The sequence below is a fragment of the Maylandia zebra genome, linkage group LG13 (assembly GCF_041146795.1).
Source record: "Maylandia zebra isolate NMK-2024a linkage group LG13, Mzebra_GT3a, whole genome shotgun sequence".
NCBI lineage: Eukaryota > Metazoa > Chordata > Actinopteri > Cichliformes > Cichlidae > Maylandia > Maylandia zebra.
Window position 1 is genome coordinate 10,484,359 of NC_135179.1, and position 24,838 is coordinate 10,509,196.

The window sequence follows — 24,838 nt, forward strand, 5'->3', positions numbered from 1 at the left end:
TGAAAAAAGTTCAACACAATTTAAAGAAAAGTAATTAAAATACATTTGATTTATTAATATTGCAAGAAAATTCAAATATTTACACTGCACTGATTTAACATTTTACAGTTAAGCAGCAGAAAAAGGATGAATACCCTTATGGCAGCACTTGCCTCACATTAAAAGAAAATTATACAATAAAATGTTTGATAGGATTTTTTTTTGATAGGATGGAGATGTTCCCTCTTAGACTACTGATTTCTGGGAACAAACTTGAGTTTTACAGGCTGAACTGGCTGAACCTTCCAGTCAAACTGAAGTGGAATCTAAAAAAAAGAAAAGAAATGGATGTAACATCAGTGACAGGACAGCAGAGTACCATGACAGTCTAAATGTGGAGGATTGCTGCTCTTACCATTGTCTCTTTGCATGTTTCCAAAGTGTACTTCTGCAAGAGACGGACAATAACCATCTTCATGACGAGGAGGGCGTAGCGCATCCCAACGCAGTTACGAGGGCCGAGTCCAAATGGCATGAACGCGTATGGGTTCACCTCCTCCATGTTGTCTTTACTGAACCTGCAGATACAGATCAAACAAACTTTAAAAATGTAGATATGTATAATCAAATAATTCTCATTGTATTGAGCCATGATTTTTAGGCAGTCTGTAGACCTACAACGTAAAGATGCCAAACCATCTAAGCAGGGATTAGGGACCCATTGGCCAGTTAGATCTTACAGCAGGGAAAAACCTATGATCAAAGCAGTACTTAGGTGGAAGCTATAATGGATAAAACATTCGAAAGATCTAGCAAAGATAAAGCAAAGCATAATGTCCCAGGTTTCACTAATTACAGGATGACCAGGTTCTTTATGACCTTGTGATGACACACCTACACAGTTACCTCTCTGGTCTGAAAAGCTCAGGTGAGTCCCAGTAGCGTGGGTCTTTGTGCAACACCCACGCAGGAATCCTAATTGTGGTTCCTTCGGGGATGGTGAGTCCATTCACTTGCACAGTTCTTTTGCACACCCTGTTGAGGCGAGGGGCAGTGGGAAACAGTCGCATTGATTCAAGTATAACTTGGTCCAGGTACTGTAGACCGGTCAGCTCCTCGTATGAAATGGGTGCCTAGGCAAAATATAAAGAAGAAGGCAAACATAAAAACAAAATATGCAAATGGCAAACCACCGAATCAAGGATGGCAACAAATTATGTGATGAATTACTGTACATCTTCCTTCAGCTTAGCATCAATTTCTTTGTGTAAGGTCTGCAACGCATCAGGGTTGGTGGCCAGATTATAAAGGATGTTAGTTAGAGTGGTACTGGTGGTCTCGTAGCCTCCAAAGATGAAGACCAAGGCCTGGGAAAGGATCTCATGTTCAGTCAAACCTATGGAAAGAACATAATTAATTATCTTATTTAAGCGTAATCAGTAGCTAGTACTTTCTCGCCCCTGCGGGCAGTTAGAGTTAGGGTTAGGGTTAAAGCTGGTGCTACTAATTCCTACAGGCATTCTGAATTTTCTGGAGTCTTGGAACACACTGTGGTACCATACCCTCATGAGCATCAGTTTAACAGTGTTGTACTGCAGAAAGTAGTGTGTTACTACAAAAATGGCAAGAAAAAGGCAATTAAGATGGAAGAGAGACAGACTATCATAACACTTAAAAATGTAGGTGCTTTTTTACAGAGAAATTGTAAACAAAGTCAGACCCAAAGAAACGACTGAATTCGAGGACAAGTTTCTGAGAGTTAACAGCTTGCATGATAGGCAGCTCACAGGAACACAGCTTAATAGTGGTTGTAGTTATTAGGAGTTGGGATGGTGTGTGTTGTTGCTGTCCTGTCATTTCCCTTTTTCAGTGCAGACGGGCAGGACTGTGATCTATTGGATTCCCTGGCATACCTGCAGGGCATCAGGCATCATCAGCTGGGGCTATTTGAGGAGCAGCGCAGCTGCTGTCTGGTGTCAGAGTATTGCCTCATCCAGAAGTGGTAACGTGTTGGTCTCTTTCTGAATATTGGTCACCCTCATCAGCCTGCACCATCACCAGCCCGCACTCTATTTGCCTAATCCACCAGCTCCTCACACCCCCTGGCCCAGCCTGTCACCAAACTTGTGGCAAGTAAGCTCTCCAACTCTCTCACCTCACATAGTCCTCGTCTTCCTCTCACCGTGTCTATTCTCTAATCACTGCTCCCTTGCCTTCCCATAGACTGTTTGAGTCCTCCACCAGTTATGACGGCAATCCCAGAACTGTGTTATTGTAAAGAAATCATTTACGCTCTAGCTTAAAGTGTCTGTGTGATCTGCTACCTGGGTCCACGCGGGTTGACCCTAACAGCAGTAAGCAAGTCTCAGTTTCAAATGTACAGAGAAGACTTCAAGCTGCAGGCATGACAGGGCGAGTTGAAGCAAGACGCTAAGTCGCTAAGACGTTGGAACAAGACAAAGAGGCTTGCCTGGGTCATGAAACACCACCATTGGACTATTTGAAGACTGGAAGAAGGTATGGACTGATGAATCCAAATTTGAAATCTTCAGTTCATCATGCAGGACATTTGTACACCATCAAGAAGGCAAATTTTTGGTTCCACAGTGTGTGGCATCAACTGTCAAACATGGAGGAGGAAGAGTGATGGTCTGGGGCTGTTTTGCTGGATCCAGGTTCGGTGACTTGTACAGAGGGAGAGGCACCCTGAACCAAAACAACTACCACAACATTCTGCAGCGGCATGCAACACCCTCTGGTATGAACCTAGTTGGTCAGGGGTTCATCCTACAGCAAGGTAATGACTCAAAACATAAGTCCAAGCATTGCCAGACTGCCTCAGGAAAAAAAGAACAAGATGTAACCTTGAAATCAGGAAGTGGGCAACACAGTCTTCCGACTCAAACCTTTGGTTTGGGTTGGACTGGGCAGAAGAATTTTTTGTTTTATTGTAGAAAGAATGCCATGGGTGTGTCCAGCTGTTATATCTGTCAAAGGTGGCTGCTTTGATGATTCAAAAGTTTAGAATACATTTTGGTTCATAAATTGATTCCATGATTTCTTTTTTTTAAACTCCAACTGTATATTTGTAATATTCATTCGTTTCATTTCAGAGTGCAATGACACATTAAACTGCATCATTTTTAATAAAAAGATACAAGAACAGACTATGCTTTTAAGATTAATACTAAAACTTTCTGTGATGGAGTGTGGTTTGTGGCTCAGCTGCAGGGGAAGGGTGTAGCAGCAGGTTAAGGGTGTGGTGTCAGAGGCTGCACACACCTGAGCTCCATCATCCAGTCATGGCTCCCTGATAAAGGATGTGCTGGGACCTGAGGTAGGAGGTGTGTGTGCTACAGGGCAGCTGAAAAGTTGCTCAGTGAAACTGTACATTTAGTTAAGGGTATGCATTGGCACCAATGCACACCCTTAACCTTGATTCTTGTCTTCTGTAGTTTACATTCTGGCTGAAGGGGTACATGTTGACCTGAGATCCAACTTGGTTAATGTAATTTTTTATAGCCAGATTATCAAAAATGTTACAATAGCTAGGATGGCTCTATAAATATTTACAGGGATGTCGTCGTGATGTGTAGAGCCCTTCAGCTATTTATCATCAAGCTCCTGGTTTATAATATATGATACTGACTGACTGGTCTTTTGAGACATATGAGCAGATTGATGTCATGAGAAAAATGTGTGTGTTAAACCCTTGATCCTGAGTTGTCTAAAGTAAATGTGACATAGGTGACTGGGTTATTCTGGATTACTTCTGTGGTAAACACATACCTTTACTTGGCTGTTCTTCATCGTTCTTATACGTCTTTTCTGGGATCTCACTCTGGATCAACACCTGCAGGAAGTCTGCTCGAGCCTACATCAGAAAAGACAATATTCAAATGTGCTCACATGTGGATGATTGAGAGTCAACAGCAGAAGAAAAATATCAATAATGTTTGCGGTGTGCATAGACTGTATATAAAAAAATGGCAAATGATTCCAGGTATTGCCCTAAATTATTTTCCTGTAGCTTACAGGGAGCAAGTCCTGTGGTTTCAAAGCTAGATGTATATGGAAAACAACCTTCTCTTGTCTCTCATGTCTATAAAGATTTCTGATGAGCTGATGGCCTCTGCGACTAGTTTCATGTCCTTGTCAATTTAATGCTTACAGATTTGTCTTCATGATGCTGGTTTTTAAATTTCTTGAGGATGTTGTAGAAAAAGTCAACACTGTCCTTGGGTGTGATTTCCATGTTCAGGAACTTTGCCAGACGTCCACCAAACGGAACTGCCACTGAAATGAGACCAGACTGAATACCGGTAAGCAAAATTTGACATCCTGCAGATACTATTGAGTTTGCTTTCTGAAAACAAATCAATTAAATGAGTTTTTAAAAGTCAAAAGAAGGACATACTTATGAATAAGAAAAGCCACATTTTGAATTTAAGGAACTTTTGGACTTGAACATTAACTGGATCATTCTGATTGTTTATGGAGTCTGTCTCCACACTGAAAGAAGCACTGGTCACAGTGTCTAAACTGTAAGGAGCCACAAACCTATTAGAGTTTGAAAAGACAAGTGATCAGTGCATTATTTATTTTAGGACGAACAATTTAATATGTTTGCATATTTCAGATTAACAACATACTGTTTGACAGTGATGGGTTCATCCAAATTCATTTCCTCAAGTTTTGCAACAAGTCGTTCTGCATAGCGAGCAACGAGGGGAAAAACCTTTTTTATATAATGGAGACAAAATAAGAAAATTATGTTATTAATATTCTGTAGATGTTAAATGTCTGTCAGATATGTAGAAAGAAAACAGATCAAAACACACTGATGATGTTTTTACATTTTATTTGTAAACTCGTTTTCTCTATTTTAAAAAGTTTAACAATGTCTTTACAGTGTCTGTGAAATAAATAAGAACATATAATGGGAATTGCTGGCTTTTATTTTTGTACTTCATTTTGTATATAGTTTAATCACATTAGTGGTTATGTCTTGATGCATGCTCAATCATCCAGGTATTGAAATCCAGAAACGTTGATTCTTTTTTTCTGGACGTAGCGTTTTCAGTGGGGGAAATGTTTCATCACCTTTCACCCATTGAAAAAGAAACTTTTTGGGATATAAGTGGTTAATGAACTTAGATATATCAACCTGTTTCAGTCTTCCACTGGTGAAGCATGGAGACACGCTGTTGCGAATTCGTTTCCACCTTTCATCTTTGACTACTACAAGAGCGTCATCCATAGGTCCAGTGAAAAAACCAGTATCCTGTGAAAAGGAAATAACAACTCTCAATTAGGGCTGGGCCATATTATACCGTTCACGGTAATACCGGTATAATGTTAGGCAACGATAGGAAAATGAAATATCGCGATAGAATGGGAGTAAAACGCGCATGCGCGGTGCCTTTGTTTTCATACGCACATGGCCGATTGTTGAGTGAAACAGATGAACCAGAATTGGTTTGTAAAAATGGTGCAACTTCCGTGATGTGGAACTGGTTTGGTGTTTGTCCGTCAGATACACAACAAAGCACATTTTTTTGCAGAACATGCAAGCAGCCGTTGTTATTGTCATATTTGTCGGACTAAGATGCTCTTAAATCTGGGAGTAATCTGGGTCCTAAACTCCGTATGCTTCAGGTCAAACAACACTGCAGCATCACTTAGAGTTAAAAACTGTCTAAATTCTTTCATCTTTAATAAAACGATCAGCATTGCTGCTTTACCAGGTATAACTATAAAGTTTAACTTCCAGGCATCCATGAAAACAAAAGTTATTACATTTAACGGAGTTAGAAGTTAGCAGGAAGCTAGCGGAAGTTAGCTCGCTAGTTTCGCTAGTTACCTAAGCGTGATATTGCATGTTCTGACTGAGAGATTTCTGAAAAAAATCAAACGTACAGCTCTGCTATCACTTCCAACATAAATGAAGACAGGAAACTAAACAGCAGTGTTGCGACTTTCATCCGTAAATAAAGCCGCGGCCGGCTGAGTTGGTTGTGTCCCTGTGACGCGCCTCCAATAATCCATAATGAGTCGAACTTGTACTTTGCGCATTTATTTTAAGAACAAAACAAGAACAAACATTTGCGCTTTCAATCAATTTCCAACTAGCGCATGGATTAACTGGTGTGCCAAAAAATGACGGTCAACAGAAAAGTTTGCCCACAAACCACTCACCCAACACACCTGCTGCGAACACCGACATCAGGTAAATAGACTGTGACCACACCCACATACCATCACCTGAGACGCAGGTAAAGCTATACACCTGTGCCACCAAAACAAAAAAGGAAAAACATAAACATTGACTTTGGCTCTTACAATACCGGCCCCTAATTATTATCTTTTAAATAATAATTACAAAATAATCAAGTCTTACATTATTTGCTTGTTCATAAAACATTTCAATCGCCCTTTAGTGCAACATGCATCAGTACTACTACTTGTGGTTCACCATCTGTGAGGTTAGTAACCCATAAATAAAAGGAGTAGGTCACTTAAAGTTTATCCAGTCAGTCCAATATGTTAAATATTCTCTGTTTCCTGCAACAGACAGACTTTATTTATAGGTCTGTTTAGGAATCCAGTTTTTGTCTTGATCCGAAGATGACGAACAAATCCCCTTTTGTCCTGGATTGTCTCTTCTATTTTTCCAGTTATCCAGGAATTCCGTGGTGCGGAATCATCAACAATGATTACAATGTCTCCTGGCATGAAGTTTCGTTTTGGGTTGCACCATTTCTGTCTTTGTTGCAGTTGTGGAAGATATATTTCAGTACAGAGGTGCTGTCAGTCCAAAATACTGAGTCCTTCAGTTCCATCTGCAGCTCCTTCTTCCACATTACATCCATTCTGCTTGCTAAGGTGGCAGCAGTTAACTCCATTCGAGGGATTGTAACTGGTTTTAAAGGAGCAACACGTGCCTTTCCCATAATGAATGCACAGCGTGCCTGGTCTCGTTCGTTCTTTAGTAACAAATAAGTCAATGTTCCATAGCTGTCCTCAGATGCATCTGCGAAATGATGCAACTGAGCAGTTTTTACAGTTCCAAAACTGTTGGTTTTAAAACAACGATCAACCTTGAACTCCTCCAGCTTGTAGAGCTCTTGCATCCAAATAGTCCATTCCTGTATAACCGCATCAGGTAATGCATCATCCCATCCAATCTTTTTTCGACACAGATTTTGCAGAATCTTTTTAGCAGTTAAGATTACTGGTGCCAACATTCCTAAAGGGTCATAAACAGAGCTGACTACAGAAAGGATGCCACGTCTTGTCAAAGGTCGATCTCTTAGAGTGATTCTGAACTTGAAAACGTCAGACTCCACACACCATTGAACGCCCAAAACTCTTTCCACCGGAAGTTCATCACTGATCAAGTCTAGATCCTTTATTTTGCTTGCTCTGTTACTTTCAGGTATTACAGCCAACACATTACGACTGTTACTTATCCATTTGTTCAGTGGAAAGCCTCCTTTCAAGCATATGGCACAGAGTTCATGATAGAGATCGATCGCATCCTCTTCTGTGGCTGCTGAGACGAGACAATCGTCGACGTAAAAGTTGTTCAACATTGCATCCACGGCTTGAAGGCTAAACTGTTGTTTATGATCTTCAGCACATTTCCTTAGTGCAAAATTTGCACAACTTGGAGATGAAGTTGCTCCAAACACATGTACTGTCATCCTGTATTCAACCATGGCTTGAGTGTAATCTCCGTTGGGCCACCAAAGGAATCTCAACATATCTCGATCCTCCTCTGGTATTTTAACCTGGTGAAACATGGCCTTAATGTCTGCAGCAATGACAACAGGTTCTTTACGAAATCTTGTCAGAACTCCAATTAACGTGCTGGTCAAGTCTGGACCTTGTAAGAGCTTGCTATTTAGCGACACTCCTTGATACTTGACTCCACAGTCAAACACCACTCTAAGGGTTTTCTTTTGCGGATGCAGAACACCATGGTGCGGCAAATACCATTTCCTGCCATCTGTCCGTTCTAAGTTGTCTTCTGGTACCTTTTCTGCATAACCTTCAGAGATCATATCTGACATAAAGCTGTTATAGTCCTGCAGAAAAGTAGCGTTCTTCATAAGTCTTTTCTTCAGATTCTGAAGGCGTTGTTCAGCGACACTTTTATTATCTGGCATGCAGACCTTTAAGTCTTTCAATGGGAGTCCAATATAATAATGACCATTATGTAGCTTAGCAGTATTGGAAACTTTATCCAAAAACTGTTGGTCTTCCTTAGAAGGTTCTTTCTCATCTCTGGCACACTCTGGAAAATCAGTTTTAAACTGCTGATTCCACAGCTCATCAAGTTTCACCACTGAAACTCTATTGACACTTATCTGTGGCTGATTGTGAACTTCAGTTTGAGTCTCACCCAAAGGTCCGTTCACTGTCCAGCCAAGGACAGTTTTAACAGCATACGGTCCGTCTCCAACACTTCTAATGACATCCAGTGGTTCCAGAGCCTTTGGCACATTCGAGCCAATTAGCAAATCAATTTCAGAGTCAATTTCTGGCAGATGTACAGACTTCAAATATGGCCACCGGAGTATATCGTTCTGGTGAGGAATGTTTCCTTTATGGACAGGCATAATGAACTGAGTATAAAGAATGGGAAGATCACAAAACTCATTTCCGTCTAGTCCAGCAACTTCTAAATCTGCAATAATATCCGTTTCAACAACTTTATTTTGTCCCATAGTTCTCAACAGAATGTTGGATCTTCTTCCATGAATTTTCAGCTTATTCATCAGCTTTACTGTACAAAATGATGCAGTGCTGCCTGGGTCAAGAAATGCATAGGTGTACAATGTTACATTTCCTTTCTTGGCCTTAACTTTCACAGGCACGATTGAAAGTTTGAATTCATCTTTACCGGCCCCAGTAAGAGCACTGGTCTGAATAGAGACTATGGCACGATTTTGAGTTTGTTCCTTTGATTCTTGTTCTTTACTCATTGTCTTTTGATAGATGTGTAACATTTGAGGATGCTTTAAACCACACGTCTTGCACCTGAGGCGCTTTTTGCAGTCTCTACTAATGTGACCTTTAGAAAGACATCCGAAACAGACTCCATTCTCTTTTAGAAAAGTGATTTTGTCTTTTTGCGTTTTTCTTTCCAGCTCTTGACAATTTTCTAAGGTATGTTTACCTTTGCAAAACAAGCAACTCCTCATTTGTGTTATTCTTTCCTTTTCCTTAACTTTGTTATTTTCTTTTTCAGATGCCATCACAGAGGTAGCAAAAGAACTTTCTTTGAATCTTGTGTGAGTTTGGGACTTAAGTTTTCTTGTGTCTCTGTTTGTCGTGCAGATATCCTTGATGTCCCCAAACACTGGGTCAGATGCGATCTTCACTTGTTTTTCTAAAAACTCCACAAGATCCTTAAATGTAGCTTGTCGATTACACTTCTCATGGAAATCACAGACTGCAGTTCTCCACTTATCTCTCTGCCTGTAGGGAAGTTTCTTTGTTATAGCTAACATGTTGGCAGGCATGTCAAGCTCCTGCATATAACTGAGATCTTCCATAGCATTGCAACAGCCTCTTAGGAATATTGTGTAAGCTTGAAGAGCTTTCGTGTCCTCTGCTTTTATTGAAGACCAAGCAAGTGATTTGCTCATGTAAGCCGTGGCAAGTTTATGTTCATTCCCAAAATGCTGCCGTAATAAACACTTCGCCTTTCTGAATCCTGCTTCTGAAGTCATGTGTAGGCAACTTCTTACAAGTTCTCTTGGTTGACCCTTTGTGTGTTGTTCCAAATAATAAAGACAATCTCCAGGGTTTTTATTTCTGCTTTCAATGTTGTGTTCAAACGATTTAATAAAAGTCTGGTACTGAAGTGGATCTCCATCAAAAACTGGGATCTCCTTTTTAGGTAATGAAGAAAGACTATGTTGTTGGATTAATAAAGCAGTGAGTTCGTTTTGCTTACTCATGACAGATACGATGTTACAGTCTTCTTCATGACTAGAAAGTTGAGAAGATACATGTTTATTTTCACGTGAATTTCTAATGTCTGAGTGATATGTCAAGGGATCTTCAGAAAGAGTCTGAGGTTGTATTGGAACTCTGCCTATGGTTAAGAGAGATTGTGAGTCTGCAACATTATGCTCCCTAAAGATATGCACATGTTGCCTTTCATGTACAGGAGTATCCGGACTAGTATTCAACACTTGAGTTACCTTCTGTCCCTTTTCAAAATATGACTCCATACCATCTGATATTTTTGATAGTTTACTTTTAATACTGGATCCTTTTGAGCCTTTCAGTACTTTCATTTTTGCAACCGTGGCAGCTATATTTGTTTCCAGCTCCAGTTGCTCCCGCTGTCTCCTTAACTGTGCTTCATGTTCCTCCAAGGCATGTTTATCCTTAAGCACTTTTTGCCTTACCATCAGAGCAGCTGCTTCAGCTTCAGCCATTATTCGTGCTGATGTTGTACTTGATGCTCTGGAGTTTGAGCTTGAAGAACTGATTTTACTCTTTTTGCTTCCTACGTTTGAAACACTGTCACCTGGCTGTATTTCATCTTGTATGTCAGAATTTGTTTTAACCTGCTTTGGGGATGTTAAGATGTTATTTTTATCATTTGTGGAAGAAACCGTCTCCTTTGATAAAACAGGCTCAGCAGAAACGGGCACATCCAAAGTAACAGCAGTAGGCACTTTCTCAGCTTCATTGTCTTTTTCCATAAAAGGTCTTCCAGCTTCAAGAAGCCACTGTTTCACATCTTCAACAAAATCATCATTACATTTTGTTATGCGTCCAAACCAGTCAATATGAGCATCTTGTTCATCTTTAGGAATCAATAAAATGAATGCATCATGAACTGCTTTGGCATTTTTATACAAATCATTCAGTTTTTCCAAGTTAAGCAGCACAGCTTTTGCATTGTCATCCTTGTTCATCAATTCTTTAATATCACGAGTTAACCCTTTAATCTTGTTAACATGAGCTTTTCGCTCTTTCTGCAAAGTTTCCATTTTAAAAGCAAGCGCTTTAGCCGTCAGTTTTGCAGATCTTTTTTCTTCCAGTTCATGTTCGGCTTCTTTTATTTCACTCATCGTCACTTTTTCACATGCATCAAAACAACATTATATTCCACAGCTTCAAAGATAGACCACAGCCAATACTTTTCTTCCGTGTAAACCATTGCGCAGCAGCGTCACAGGCTGTCAAAACCAGAGCAGAGTCCTCCAGCTTGCCAAATCAAGCACACGCACGCACACAACGCAGATCAAACCAATGTCCCCAATGGACAAGCGATGACACTTACAAACTGTGTTCAAAACATCCAATAATACACAGAGTGAATCCGCGTGTCCTACCGCTTCTGAAGTGTCTGTTGCGCTGCGTTCCACCATGCCAGTGTGACGGTGCCGTTTCCAATTACTCATTTGAGAACTGCGTCCACTCATCTGACAGCTCCGTGACTCCAAAACGTATATCCAAAAATCCTCTTCATTGTTTTGATGCGTGCAATAAAAGAAGAGTTTTTCTGTTGACTAAATGTTGCGACTTTCATCCGTAAATAAAGCCGCGGCCGGCTGAGTTGGTTGTGTCCCTGTGACGCGCCTCCAATAATCCATAATGAGTCGAACTTGTACTTTGCGCATTTATTTTAAGAACAAAACAAGAACAAACATTTGCGCTTTCAATCAATTTCCAACTAGCGCATGGATTAACTGGTGTGCCAAAAAATGACGGTCAACAGAAAAGTTTGCCCACAAACCACTCACCCAACACACCTGCTGCGAACACCGACATCAGGTAAATAGACTGTGACCACACCCACATACCATCACCTGAGACGCAGGTAAAGCTATACACCTGTGCCACCAAAACAAAAAAGGAAAAACATAAACATTGACTTTGGCTCTTACAAGCAGTGATGTTTGTAGGGTTACTGAAGTTGGGCTAGCTGGTATATAATGATGTGCTACGTGATCGCTAGCGACACAGCTATGTTAGCATAACATAAACAGTGAAGCTGGAGGACGAACACTAACACTTTTCCACTTATAAAAGTTAACGTGAAGGTTCTTCATGGTTAGAGACAAATGCAATCGCATGGCAGGATGCTGTAAACGGACCAAACTTCAGTCAGGAGAACAACTGAGATAATCCATCCACAATGCGAGGTTAGTCATTAATATACTGCAACAACATGGGAATAGAGCAGCTGCCAGAGAATTCAACATTAATGAATCAATGGTACAGAAGTGGAGGAAGCAAGAAGAATGAGTTTAATAAAGTTTGATTTATCTGACTGCTTTGTTTCGCTTAATGTGCCTTATAATCCCGTGCACCTTATGGTCCGAAAAATGCATACTGCACACTGCAGTTTAATGTTGCAAAGCACCTCTTTTTAACTTCAGTGGATATTATACATGGTTATGCTCAGGATATGTCAGCCCATTTCTACTGGAAATGCCTTTTGGTTAAACTTTCAGCAAGGAATTTGCATTTGCACTGTTAAATTTTTATAAAGCTTTAATGTACATAAAAACCAGCTTCTTGTTTATGTGAAAATAAATGGAAGGTTGTCTTTTTGCACTAGTAATGTTGTGGAGTTGTATTTTGTCTCGCATCAATTATATCGTCGGTTATATTGTTATCGCAAATTTTCAAATATATATCGTGATAAATATTTTTGGCCATATCGCCCTGCTCTACTCTCAATGTTTGCTTACATTTCCAACATTGGTTTGCACATATAATGTAATGCAATTGGAATCTTCTCTGCGTTGGCTCTATGTTGATTATTCATATAGAACTTCCTTTGGCTAGATCGACGCACATGGGTACATGCAAAAGTGGAAAGTAAACAAACGACAAATACCAACATCACCATAAATAAGTACTACAGTGTAAAGAGGTTCGAGTAAAATGTAATCAGTAACCCGTCATATTTATCCAGGTTCGTTTGATAATATAGATGTGGGGAAACATGTGATATTTGTTAAAAATATCTCAACTACTACCAGTGCTTATTGATGATTGATTAAATAAGCACATGTCAGAAAACTGTTTCAAAGTACACCACTCACTAGTACAATGCTGATAATTTATATTATTTATATATTATATAACATATTTATATATTGTTTCTGTCCTAGAAACAATAATGTGATGATTTCAATTGGTTTAAATTAGGGCTGTCAAAATTAACGTGTTAACGCAAATTAATCTGCCATCGCGGTCAACGAGATTAAAATTTTTAATGCAATTAACGCATCTGGAGTGCAGAATGACCCAAAATCCCTGAAATGTTTCTGTTAGGCATTTCGAGCAGTTTGTCCAAGTAGAGTTACCTTCACACATGCACAAATGGGCAGTTGATCTGGTAGTGACGGGCACTGAACCAATCAACTCAATATGGAAGATGATAAACGCACATTGGCCTTCTAGATAGGAAATTTGAGTAGTAAAAGAATAATAAGCAGGGGCGGATCTAGAAGGGTGGCATGGGGTGGCAAGTGCCACCATAAAATGATCCCGTGCCACCCCAGTTTTGCATATGACATTGTTGTTTATTAAAATAAGATAGCATTAACAGTTTGAGCATAGTTACAGTCAACAGTGAATATAAATGCTAAAACTGAATATATTGCATAGTGCCCCCCCCCCCCATTAACAAATGGTTCAGCCCATAGCAGGATGGCTTTTTTCTTGTTTTCAGTAGCAAGCGACGTTTATGATTGTGCCAGACCACATTTTGAACAACACCATGGGAATTTCGGATTTTACACAGGTGGTTGGATGTTACACTCTGTAAATGGAAGGAAAGTGAGTGTTATTAACCCTCTGTGGTCCACGGACATGCTGCGCCTCCAAATCACATTACTGATTTAAGTTAGCAAAAAGCTGCAGCCACGCGGAGTCTCTCTTTCAGCCCACATTGAAAGTTCGGACTTCAAAGTTTATAAATTTTAATTACAGGCCAGTAAATCCAGAGTTATGATAATATATATAAGCCATGCTTTTTTCTAAATACTGTCATCACGTTTGTGTGTGTGTTTTAAGCGTTTTCTAAGGACATCGCGAAAACAGTAAAGAAAGGGAAAAAAAAAGCCACATGTTTCCTATCGGTGGAAAAATGTACCATGTCGACCAATTAAAAAAAAAAAAAAAAATCAACACTGAGATTTGGTTGTTTAGGAAGAGGGGAGAGTTTTGGGAGTGACAGTAACGACAGCGAGACAGAGCGAGCGAGTGTGTGTGTGTGAGAGAGAGAGCGTTTTTAGATGTGGGAGATTTGTGATGGTTAGTGTGGAGTGTATACTTAGTGTAACAGGGCGGCCCTTAGCGGCTGGAAACACAGTGAGATGGACCAAGGCAAGTGTAGTGGAACAAAGTATTTATTTGCTATACAGCTGTCCTTACAACAATTAACTTGTCGAGCTTCTTCACAGCACAAAAATCCACCCTCTGATGACAACTGGCAGCCTTAAATATGTTCAGCTGTCACAGACTAAACCATTATTCCACTCTCGGGTAAATTCTTAAATCCCAACCTTCCACCACAGTATACAATATATCAATAAGAATAAATAAATACATAAATACATTTTCACATTTACATATTAATAAATATTTCACACTTAATGTTACACCAAACCCAATATTATAAAAACCCAGAAACTCAAGCACAACAAGATTCACCACACTCTCTTTACCAATGGTCTCTCCCAGAACCTTTAAATGGTGTCTGGACCCCCAGGGAAACATTTGCCCAAACACCTTGAAGAGGACACAGGCAAGAAAGGTGAGTAATCATTATCTTACAAACACCTATTTGCACCACTTTTATCCCTAGATTTCACACACACATTTGCATTAGTTTTCCTTACTGGTAAACCTTAATCACAATCTCAATCACCATTCTTCTCTCCTGACAGACAACCACCACATTCCTTGACGAGGAGCAGCTGTGCAGGATCTGAAACAAGGCTACCAACTGATTTTAAAATCCCCAATAAATAGTCAATAAATATTTAAACTTCTTGTGTGCAAATCCATGCTCAAAGTGCAACGCTAAATAAAGTGCTTGATAAGGTGCTTTTAATAAAGTGAAAGGTGTGCTCTAAAGTGCTATACAGATAATATAAATAAATTTAGTAAGGGAGTCCTCTTCCTTACACTTAGTGTGTTGTGTTGCCTTGTGTAGTTCTGTTGTCGTTTTGCCTTGTGTGTCAGTGAGGTCACTAATGAACACAAAGGCACATTTGCAATGTAAAAACTGTCACTAAGTGATACCCCTCCTGTTGTCAGGCCTGCAGGTTTATCCGTGTGCTGTTCTGTCTTTTGGTGGACAAACTTTTTTTTTTTTACTGTCACACATCATTTGTGGGGCATCTTATTGCGAAACCTGATTGTTCTCTCATTTTAGTTTTAGTAATATTTTTAAATGGTTGTGCAAAATTTAAAAACTCAGCAGATGTATTGGCTGCATTTTTAGATAAATAGTTGCATATGTTTACAAAATGTACAATTATATTATATTTGCATTTCAAGTTATAAAAATTTACTCAACATGTCTGTGTTTTTTGTTTGTTTTTTTTTACAGTAAAAAAAATACTACTAGGATTTTAAGTTCTTTGTGTGATTTCAGATCAGTAATACTAATGCAGTATGTCAGTGAAAAAACAACTAAATTCAGTTGAGCTAAAAAAAAAAGAAGGAATGATACCAAGCAAGGCAAGGGGAAAAAATAAAATAAAACAATTTGAGGGTGAAATACAAACGTAAACTCAAAAGGAGTTTGTTGTATTTCAGTGGGTTAATCCAACAAATGATGAAAAATTAGGTTTAAATTTTTGTTCATGACAGTGCATATTTCTGACATTTTGTGCAATTTAAGCATGTAACAATGTGATAGTTTTCTAACAAAAAAAGTGTGAAACTTAATTTAGACTTGTGTTTGTAAATGAACTGCCCCATGCTGTGTAGCTTTGTGGATTTTATACTTATTGGGCTACATATTTATTTATCACACAGGCTATACAGTACATAAAATAAAAACTCAAATGTAAATGCAAATGTAAGTGCGTAATTATGTGGGCTACAGACAATAATTAAGTTATAGACTATATTTATATGAAAAACATACTTACTGCATTTGAATCATTTTAACCATATGTAACCACCTGCATATGTGTTTGGAAAAAAAAATGCTTTGATTTTGCCACCCCATTTGATTTCTTTGCCACCCTCATGCCACCCTAAGAAAATTTCTCTAGATCCGCCCCTGATAACAAGACGGAACAGTCGACCGACATAAAGTATTATTGCACGCTGTGCAAGAATGAATTTTCTTTTCATCAAAGCACTTCCAGCTTAAATTATCACATTGACACGAACCATACGTTAGCCAGGGGTGCTGCAAGCACTTTGACTAACGCGTTACCCAACTTGCAGCAAACCACTCACGGCGCATCGGGGGCTCAGTAAGTCGGCCTAGGAAATATTGACTGACACAGTTTCCAAGAGGATTGCAACAAACTGCAGACCTGTTACTATCGTTTAGAAGATACGCTTTACATAGCTTTGGTTCCTCGTTTCAAGGACTTGAAGTGACTCTCAAGAGTTACAGAGAGAGTTGATAAATGTTTACTGAGTTTTTGTTAACATGAATGTTCAAGATGTTCAATAAACATGTTAGATGCGTATATTTTCCCTTTTTTCGCGAGTCTGTTTGCTCATGCAAAATGAAATGCGATTAATATAGAAAAAAAAAAAAGAATGATATTTAGTCGTGATTAATCAAAATTAATCCACAGTAACCCTGTGATAAATCAAATTAAACATTTTAACTGTTGACAGAACTAATATATATTGTTATGTTATATATTAGTGTATACTTAACTATTAGTATATAGTTTTTTTAAGTTGTATTTCACAGGAGAGAACCTGTGTTCAGAGATTGAAGAAAACTATTCAAATTCTCTTTGAATTTAAGCACACATTCTTTGTGTTTATTCTGCATTTACTTTATTATATTGCATAAATGTCAGTTACAAGCTTAACTAAAAGTTTAAATAAAGTTTTAAAAAAGTAATATCAACCAGGCTATTGACCAAGTAATTGTGATTAATTATGATTAATTACAGAAAGTTGTGAGATTAATTAGATAATTTTTAATATATTGATAGCACTAGTTTAAATACATAAACCCTTCGTGCAATTAGCTTTGATTCTGTTATACACAGTAAGATAGATAACATCTGTTTTTGTTCTCTAGTTTTTATGTGAAACAGTGAAGTGTGTTTCATGTTCTTCAGCTGCTGTGTTGGCTGATGTAACCCTTGAGTAATAAAAGTGTAACTCTTTGTGTAAAGCACAGAGAACTGCTGCAAGTTCAGCCTGTTGGATTTTAATATTACTTCATTTACATTTCATGTGGTAACAGTCTTTCCCAGTAGTGCTGCTGTTGTTTTCCTAAACACATCAGCCTGACACTATAAACTACAGCATTTCCCAAGTTGCTTTTGAAATCACTGCTAGCAATTTTGTTAATGTAAAAAAGTGAAAAAGCATTTGTACCTATGTTTTGCTACCATTTTACGTTCTATGGAGAGTGGCAGGACGTCCAAAGGTTTTGTAAAGATCCAGTTTTGTTTATTGATCTAAGCCTGAACAGCTACGCGTAGTGTCCAGTAGAGGGCTCTGTTGCTTAGTTAGTGGCAAGCTGCACTTCCAGCTCAGACCGGTTTTGTGGCGCACATGTCCCATTAGGCAGCTCTCAATGAAGCGTGAAACAGCGTGATACCGGACTCTAGCGAAATTAACAATTTGCAGCCCTTGGAATGCGGAGCGAGGTACATGTTTTAAGTTGTATTTGATTGCTTATTTGATATTTTGTTGTATTTTCTGCTTTATTTGAGTTCATATTTGTAATAAGCGTCTAAGAAAATGTATTTTGTGTTTCTGTTTAGTTTTCACGGTGCATTGGCGCACCTCAGCACTGTTAGACTCTGAATGAATCTCAAAGTAAAAATTACTGCACCCGTCGAGGCTCTCTCTATTTCTTCCTTGGTCCGTGGGACTGCTACAGGTTTCATGAAATCTAATAAATTATGCAACTTGACAGAAATCTGAGAGCAGATGTCAGCATTGTACTACATCTGATTTGCTGAACTTTCACTTTGGTATATGATAGAAAGAGGAGCTTCTTACCCTGCGGTTGGTGAACACAGAGTAGCACTCCTTCACCATCACGGTTTTAACAATCTCAGGGTCGGCCACCATTAACAACGGCGTTCGTCCATCGTACAACCTGCAAAAAAGACAACAGCCTTTTATTTTACAATGACACAATGACTAATTGTTTAACACATTTTTTGTTTTTTGTTTTGCTTTAGATCGCAGCATTATTGACAATGAATTCAGAATTGTTGTATTTTATTTCTTTTTAAAATTTTATTTCTTCTTCTTTTTTGGAGGGTATTGCATGGCTGACAAACATATTTTAACATGAGTGAACTTCCTGGTTGATGAAGTAAATACTCACCCCCAGATGTCACCATACTTGGCATGACACTCTAGGTCAAAACCAAGAATTCCCTGCAAAAAGTTATAGGAAAATGTGTTTTAGTGTCAATATGCCACTGAGTAGGACATGTGCATTCAAAATACAGAGAAGTCAGGCAGGTCAGTGACGATTGATAAGGACATTAAATATGTCCTTCTCACTTCTTCAAGATCAAATCAGTCAGCTCCTCGTATCCCAGTCTCTAAGGTGAGTTTGGTTTCTGTGCGTACCTTTCTTATGCCCAGCATCGTTCCAATATAAGGCAGGGGCCTCGGTCCAGGTATTCCCAGCTTTTTGAAGAACCGATATGGCCATAATCCGTACCTGTGTCACAAAACAGAGAAAATCTGAAATCGTCAGTTGGACATTAAAATAAAGGGAATACAGGAGAAACAAAACTCCACGTACGGGTGGGTTTGACCGCGACATAAGATAAGGGCTCGATTGTCTTGCAAAACAGTAGTCGAGGAATACTCACAGTAATATCAGCGTGAAAAGCAGGACCAGCAAAGTCCAGGTGGTTGCTGAAAACAGCGTGAAAAACATTGCGACTTCTTTCCGACAAAAAGCTACAGGTGAGGAAGAAGGCTGGAAAATCTGTGTTTTTAAAACATCTGCTTCTGTGTGGTGGGAGGAGTCTATGAGACAGAAATGTGATTATGTAATAAGCTCCATAAAGGGTCAGAGGCGGGTCAGAAGCTTTTAAACCTTTTTTCTTCGCATTCATATTCAGTTGTTGCACAAACACAGTGAGAAGAAAAGACACTTTAGCCTTCACACTGAACACCACTGCCTGCAAAATATGGCTTCTCCAAGAAAATCAAGAAAAATAAAGTTTTATTTAAGCTAAAACATTAAATTTCTTTTTTCTTCTTTTTTGGCTGTTCTTATTAAACGCATTTCTGATCTGTTTTCATCTTGTCGGATATTCAGTTGCATTCAGGGTAGAAGGTCAACTAAAAGACAAAAATATTTCTGCCGTGAGTGTGAAATTGCTCTGTAAATTAGCTTTCGTATTGAAGCATTTTAGTATTTCTTCACGGTTATAATAAAGCGGTTAGAATCTGAAGTTCTTCATTATCCCCATAATAGTTATTTTTCCACCTTCCACGGCTGCTACGTGATGTAGTTGGTCTGTGATTTACTTTTGACATAAAAGTCTTGTTATCTGATTCTCTTTTTTTATGATGTTTGTGTGAAACTATTACAGCTGCGCATGCTCTGCAGTTTTGTGTAACCTTTCCCACAATAACACAGTAAACGCAAAGAGATCTGTGGCCAACTACTTTCTCCCATTGCATGAAGATGGCGCCGGATGTCATGGCACGCCGTCTCTCGGTTCTGCAATGTTTATGTTTTATGTTCTTAGTGGTGTCCCTGCTAGTTTTAAAAACCCACTCCCTGTTGGTATATGAGCGACAGACGCTGCTTAATATCCGTGACTCACTGTTGAAGCTCCCCAGCGTTAGCAAGCGATGTGGAGGACGCCTCGGTACCGGGGGAACTGCATCGCCGTGATCCCCCCTGAAATCCTTCGAAACGGAAGCGCTGGAGAAGTGGACGAATGCGCGGCACGCGCTCTGGGAAGCGTGTTCGGGTCAGAAATTGGATGCGGCGGGTCCTTACCATCGGTGACCCTGGCTGCTTAGGACTTTATTTTGGCCTCAGCGCTGCCTTCTTCCTGTTTACCCGACGTCATCGGAGCACGCTCACCCGAGGCTGCTTTATTGGTCGCCATGGAACTTTGCCCCACCGATGCCAGCTTCTTCAGCGCCCCCAGGTTGTGTGGGAGGGGAGGCAGGGTAGCCTCTATCATCAAAGACTGTTTTAAATGCAAACAGAAAGTCCTGGTGTTTTTACCTCATTTGAGTCCCAACTTCTGACTTTAGGCTGTCCCGTGGTTCTAATTATAGTCATCTATCGTTCACCTAAATATGACTTGTTTATTTCGGAATTTTCAGACTTCTTGACATGTTTTATCACTCACTATGAAAGGATTCTTATAGTGGGGGACTTTAATATTCATCTGTGTTGTGAGGATAAACCCCTGCTCAAAGATTTCTTAAATGTAATTGATTCCTTAAACTTCACACAATTTGTGTCTGGGCCACACCCTAGACCTTGTCTTAGGCTACGGGCTGAATGTATCAATTACTGAAAATTGCGTTTTACCTATTCTAGACCACTCCGCAATTTTATTTGATATTTTAATCCCTAAATCTCCAGCTTCTGTGAGGGGAAAGTTCCCCTCAGATCATCTCGTTATATTAGCCCTGAAGCATTGCTTGGAGTTAAATTACATCTACCTGATGTGTTGGACCCTATTTTTACCCAGGAGTTATGTGTGGACACCTTGACTGCGAATCTTAATAATACACTTCTTGAACTACCGGACTCTGTTGCTCCCGTAAGGAAGTTGAAATGTCAAAAAAGGAACCCTATGCCTTGGTTAAATGAGGAGCTCTTGAACCTGAGAAGAAATTGTAGAAAAGCAGAGCATCACTAGAGATCTTCCAGACTAGAAGTATTTCTCCAGGCTTGAAGGACTCATTGTCTTGTCTTCAATCAGCGATGTCGACAGCGAAAGCAAATTATTTCTCAAATCTCATCATGAGCCATAAACATAACTCAAAACTCCTTTTCAACACAGTGTTGCAACTTACAGAGAGTAAGTCAACTCTGCTGTTCTAATTTGATAGCTCATGACTTTCTTACATTTTTCAGAGACAGGGCTGAAACACTTAGAAATCATATTACTCCCTCCTAAAGCAGTTCACTAGACTATTCGGCTGCTTTTCCTGTTGGTGCTGATAAACTGTTCCGTGACTTCAAGGTTATTTCTCTGTCTGGATTAACTAAGGTTGTAAAAGCAGCTCGATGTACAACCTGTTCTTTGGATCCTCTACCAGCCTGGGTGTGGCGTGGGTGTGGTCTCTGGCCAGCTGCAGAGGAGGGGTGACGCAGTGAGCTCCCGGGGCGGCGCAGGGGCGGGGTGCACAGGTGTACTGGGATCTGACAGTGATTGTGTCTCTTTATATGTTGGCAGTGACAGGCGGAGGAGGAGAGCGGACGTGACAGCAGAGAGAGCGGGAGTGTCTGTGTCCCAGTAAACAAACCACAGTGTCGAATAAAAGTTCTGCTGTCATCATATTCGCTCCAGCGTATGTTTCTCGGGTCCAACATTACACTGGGTTATAAAGGAACTGTGGTCAGTATTAGGACCCTACATTCTGTTTCTTTTAGATACTTCATTGATGACTGGAGTCTTTCCTGAATGTTTTAAATCAGCTGTGGTAGTGCCGATCTTGAAAAAGCCTGGACTGGATGTTGACATGGTCGCAAACTATAGACCCATCTCACATCTGTCTTTTTTATCTAAAATCTTTGAAAAAGTGGTTTTTAAGCAGCTCACTGAGCACTTGTCAACAAGCAATCTGTATGAACCATTTCAGTCTGCTTTTAGACCAAATCACTCCACAGAAACAGCTTTAGTCAAAGTGGTAAATGATCTGCTGGTAAATGCAGACAATGATCGCACTTCAGTTTTATTACTGCTGGATCTAAGTGCTGCGTTTGACACTGTGGATCACTGCATTTTATTGGATAGGCTTGAACATTTTATTGGAATTACAGGAAAAGTTTTATCATGGCTGAGATCTTACCTGCTTGGGAGGTCTCAGACTGTTAGTTTTAAAAATGATCTCTCTGAGACTTGTGCAGTGAGGCATGGAGTCCCTCAGGGCTCCGTACTTGGACCATTGCTGTTTTCTATGTACCTGCTGCCTCTTGGTGTTCTTTTACGTTCTTTTAATGTAACCTTTCATTGTTACGCTGATGACCTGCAGCTTTATGTTCCTTTAACCATTGGAAATTGTGCTGAAGTATCCAAAGTAGAATGTTGTTTATCTGCAATTAAGGGCTGGTTATCAGATAATTTCTTGCTCTTAAATACTGATAAGACAGAGTTGATGGTCATTGGGCCATACAAATTTCAGCACTTGTCCCAAAATTTCATCTTGAAAATTGATGACAGAGCCATAAATTTCAGGAACAAAGTAAAAAACTTGGGTGTGTGGTTCGATATGGTGCTCTCCTTTGAATCTCATGTAAAAGAGATAACAAAGACCGCCTTTTATCATTTGAGGAACATAGCCAGAATCAGACAAGTTTTGTCAAGCGACACTGCAGAGGTTCTTGTCCATGCATTTGTGTCTTCCCGTATTGATTATTGCAATGCTCTTCTTTCTGGCCTACCAAAGAAAAGTTTTAGAGGTCTACAGATGGTGCAAAATGCAGCTGCTCGCATTTTAACAAGAACTGCTAAATTTGAGCACATTACCCCTGTTCTGAGATCTCTGCATTGGCTACCTTGTCAGGTTCGAGCAGATTTTAAGGTCCTGCTGCTCACCTGGCTTTAAACGGATTGGCACCTACATACCTCTCCGACCTTTTACACCTTTATGTTCCATCTCGTGCTCTATGATCTCAGGACTCTGGCCTTCTAAAAGTTCCTAGAGCCAGAAAAAAGACAATTGGAGAGTGTGCTTTTTCTTTTCGTGCCCCGTTTCTGTGGAACAACCTCCCTCAAGATATTCGGCAGGCATGCTCTGTGGAGGTTTTCAAAACTAAGTTGAAGACACATTTGTTCACCTTATCCTTAATTCTATGGCTTTTAGTTTTTAAATTTTTATTGTTTTTTTAACTTGTATTGTGTCTCTTACCTGTATTGCTATGTATCGCTTTTATTTTATTTATAAAATAAATATATTCTTTAGTTGTACAGCACTTTGTTTGAAAGCGCTTTATAAATAAAGTTGTTGTTGTTATTACTATTATTATTATTATTATTATTATTATTATTATTATTATTATTATTATTATAAAAATGCTGGTGTAAAGTTAGTGATATTGGTCACATGTATCAGATTTTTTAGTGCAAGTTTGCATGCTTTTTTTTTACGTCACATTGTGTCCTGCGTCCTGATCGCTGCAAACGATCTCCTCCGTGACGTCTCTCCTGTACAGTACAGAATCGCTGCATCGATCGCTAGCAGTGTGACTCTGAAGTGCAGTACTGTATGTCCACGATGTCCACGAAACGTTTTGCACCGTCAAAAAATAAAATTGGCTACTTGATTTCACCTATCGCTGGTTATTTTTAGAACATAACACCCGCGATAAACGAGGGACAGCTGAGAAATATAACATTTGAATCCCTTTTCTCTTTTGCTCTGGGGCGCGGGGGAAAAATATCGACAAGTCGATGAACATCATTTACAGATATATTGGGTAAATACCCAAGACATCTATAGAAATGTAAATCACCGCTTGATTCATTCATTTGCTTAACTTGTTTTGGACCGTAAACCAGGCGCTAATAGGACACCAGAAACAAAGCTCCCCACAGGAGTTTCCGCACCGGAAGTAGCATATGCTAATGTGCACATAGTCAATATATGTGAATCCCTGCAACGCCTAATATTGTTATTTCAGAAACAGCAGCTCCACCCACCTGCTGTTCAACTCTCAGCTTTGAGGGACAGCCAAGTAGAAGAAAGTTTGATAGGTGGAAGGTTTAGTATTATTGTTAGGAATTTCTTGCATTTAAGAATTCAATCAAAAGATCTCAAAGACAGGATTCAAATTTATCTTGTGACTCTTTGGTGTGTCTCTATTTGGACGATCTGATATCCTCGTGTTGCCGTTGTTCCCACATCATCATAATTAATGTTGTTCCAGGGTCCACATTACAAGTAACCAATCACCTTCTTGTGACGTCATACTTTTGCGACTTCGAAAAATACCCGCCTTAAAAAAACAAATTCGAGAAACCGCCTTTTGTCCGCCGATCCAGCAATTTCAACCTTTTGTCTGCCGATCCAGCAATTTCAATTCCTCTCAGGATACTTTTCTTTAATAAACGGTAAGCATAATACATATGTTTTCCTTGAAATGGATAGCTGTTTGTTTGCTAGTGATAGGCTACTTGCGAACCAGTGTTCTCCAGACAGAGAATTGCGTGTCAATGTATTATGATTTATTATGAAAGTACAGGTGAATATAGCTCTCCCGTCAATATATTATGATATATAATAAATGTACAGGTGAATATAGCTGTCATAACAATGTCGGGCAAAATTGCAGTAGCTTTCCTGATCATTTTACAAACATAAGTGAAGAGAATCTGGACTAAAAGGCCTAGACTTATGGTTGTGTGCTGAATCTATGAATCAAACTATCACCTGGAAACATAATTAACTGGTCCATAGCTGTGAAACAGGACATGAGTTC

At 39.4% G+C, this 24,838-nt stretch overlaps 1 protein-coding gene and 1 long non-coding RNA gene across 3 annotated transcripts; one reads left to right on the top strand and one right to left on the bottom strand.

The window, feature by feature from the left end:
• Positions 1–34: 34 nt before the first annotated feature.
• LOC101477063 (cytochrome P450 3A56) lies at positions 35–20,232 on the bottom strand. Of its 2 annotated transcripts, XM_024799370.2 has the most exons (14): positions 19,995–20,232; positions 19,026–19,185; positions 18,778–18,871; positions 18,527–18,579; positions 18,193–18,292; positions 5,147–5,263; positions 4,632–4,717; positions 4,397–4,539; positions 4,151–4,275; positions 3,769–3,853; positions 1,215–1,375; positions 886–1,112; positions 395–557; positions 35–305 (listed from the first exon to the last, which is right to left on the bottom strand). In XM_024799370.2, the coding sequence occupies exons 2-14, from the start codon at positions 19,091–19,093 to the stop codon at positions 231–233; spliced, it is 1,497 nt and encodes a 498-aa protein (XP_024655138.1). In that variant the 5' UTR covers positions 19,094–19,185; positions 19,995–20,232; the 3' UTR covers positions 35–230. The 2 variants fall into 2 exon arrangements, with proteins under 2 accessions (XP_024655138.1, XP_024655139.1); XM_024799371.2 differs by lacking the exons at positions 4,397–4,539; positions 4,632–4,717 and having other exon boundaries at positions 4,151–4,291; positions 19,995–20,230.
• Positions 17,753–23,373, top strand: LOC143421775 (uncharacterized). The gene is made up of 2 exons (XR_013101345.1): positions 17,753–17,834; positions 21,594–23,373. It is a non-coding gene; the product is annotated as an uncharacterized LOC143421775 (long non-coding RNA).
• Positions 23,374–24,838: the final 1,465 nt, after the last annotated feature.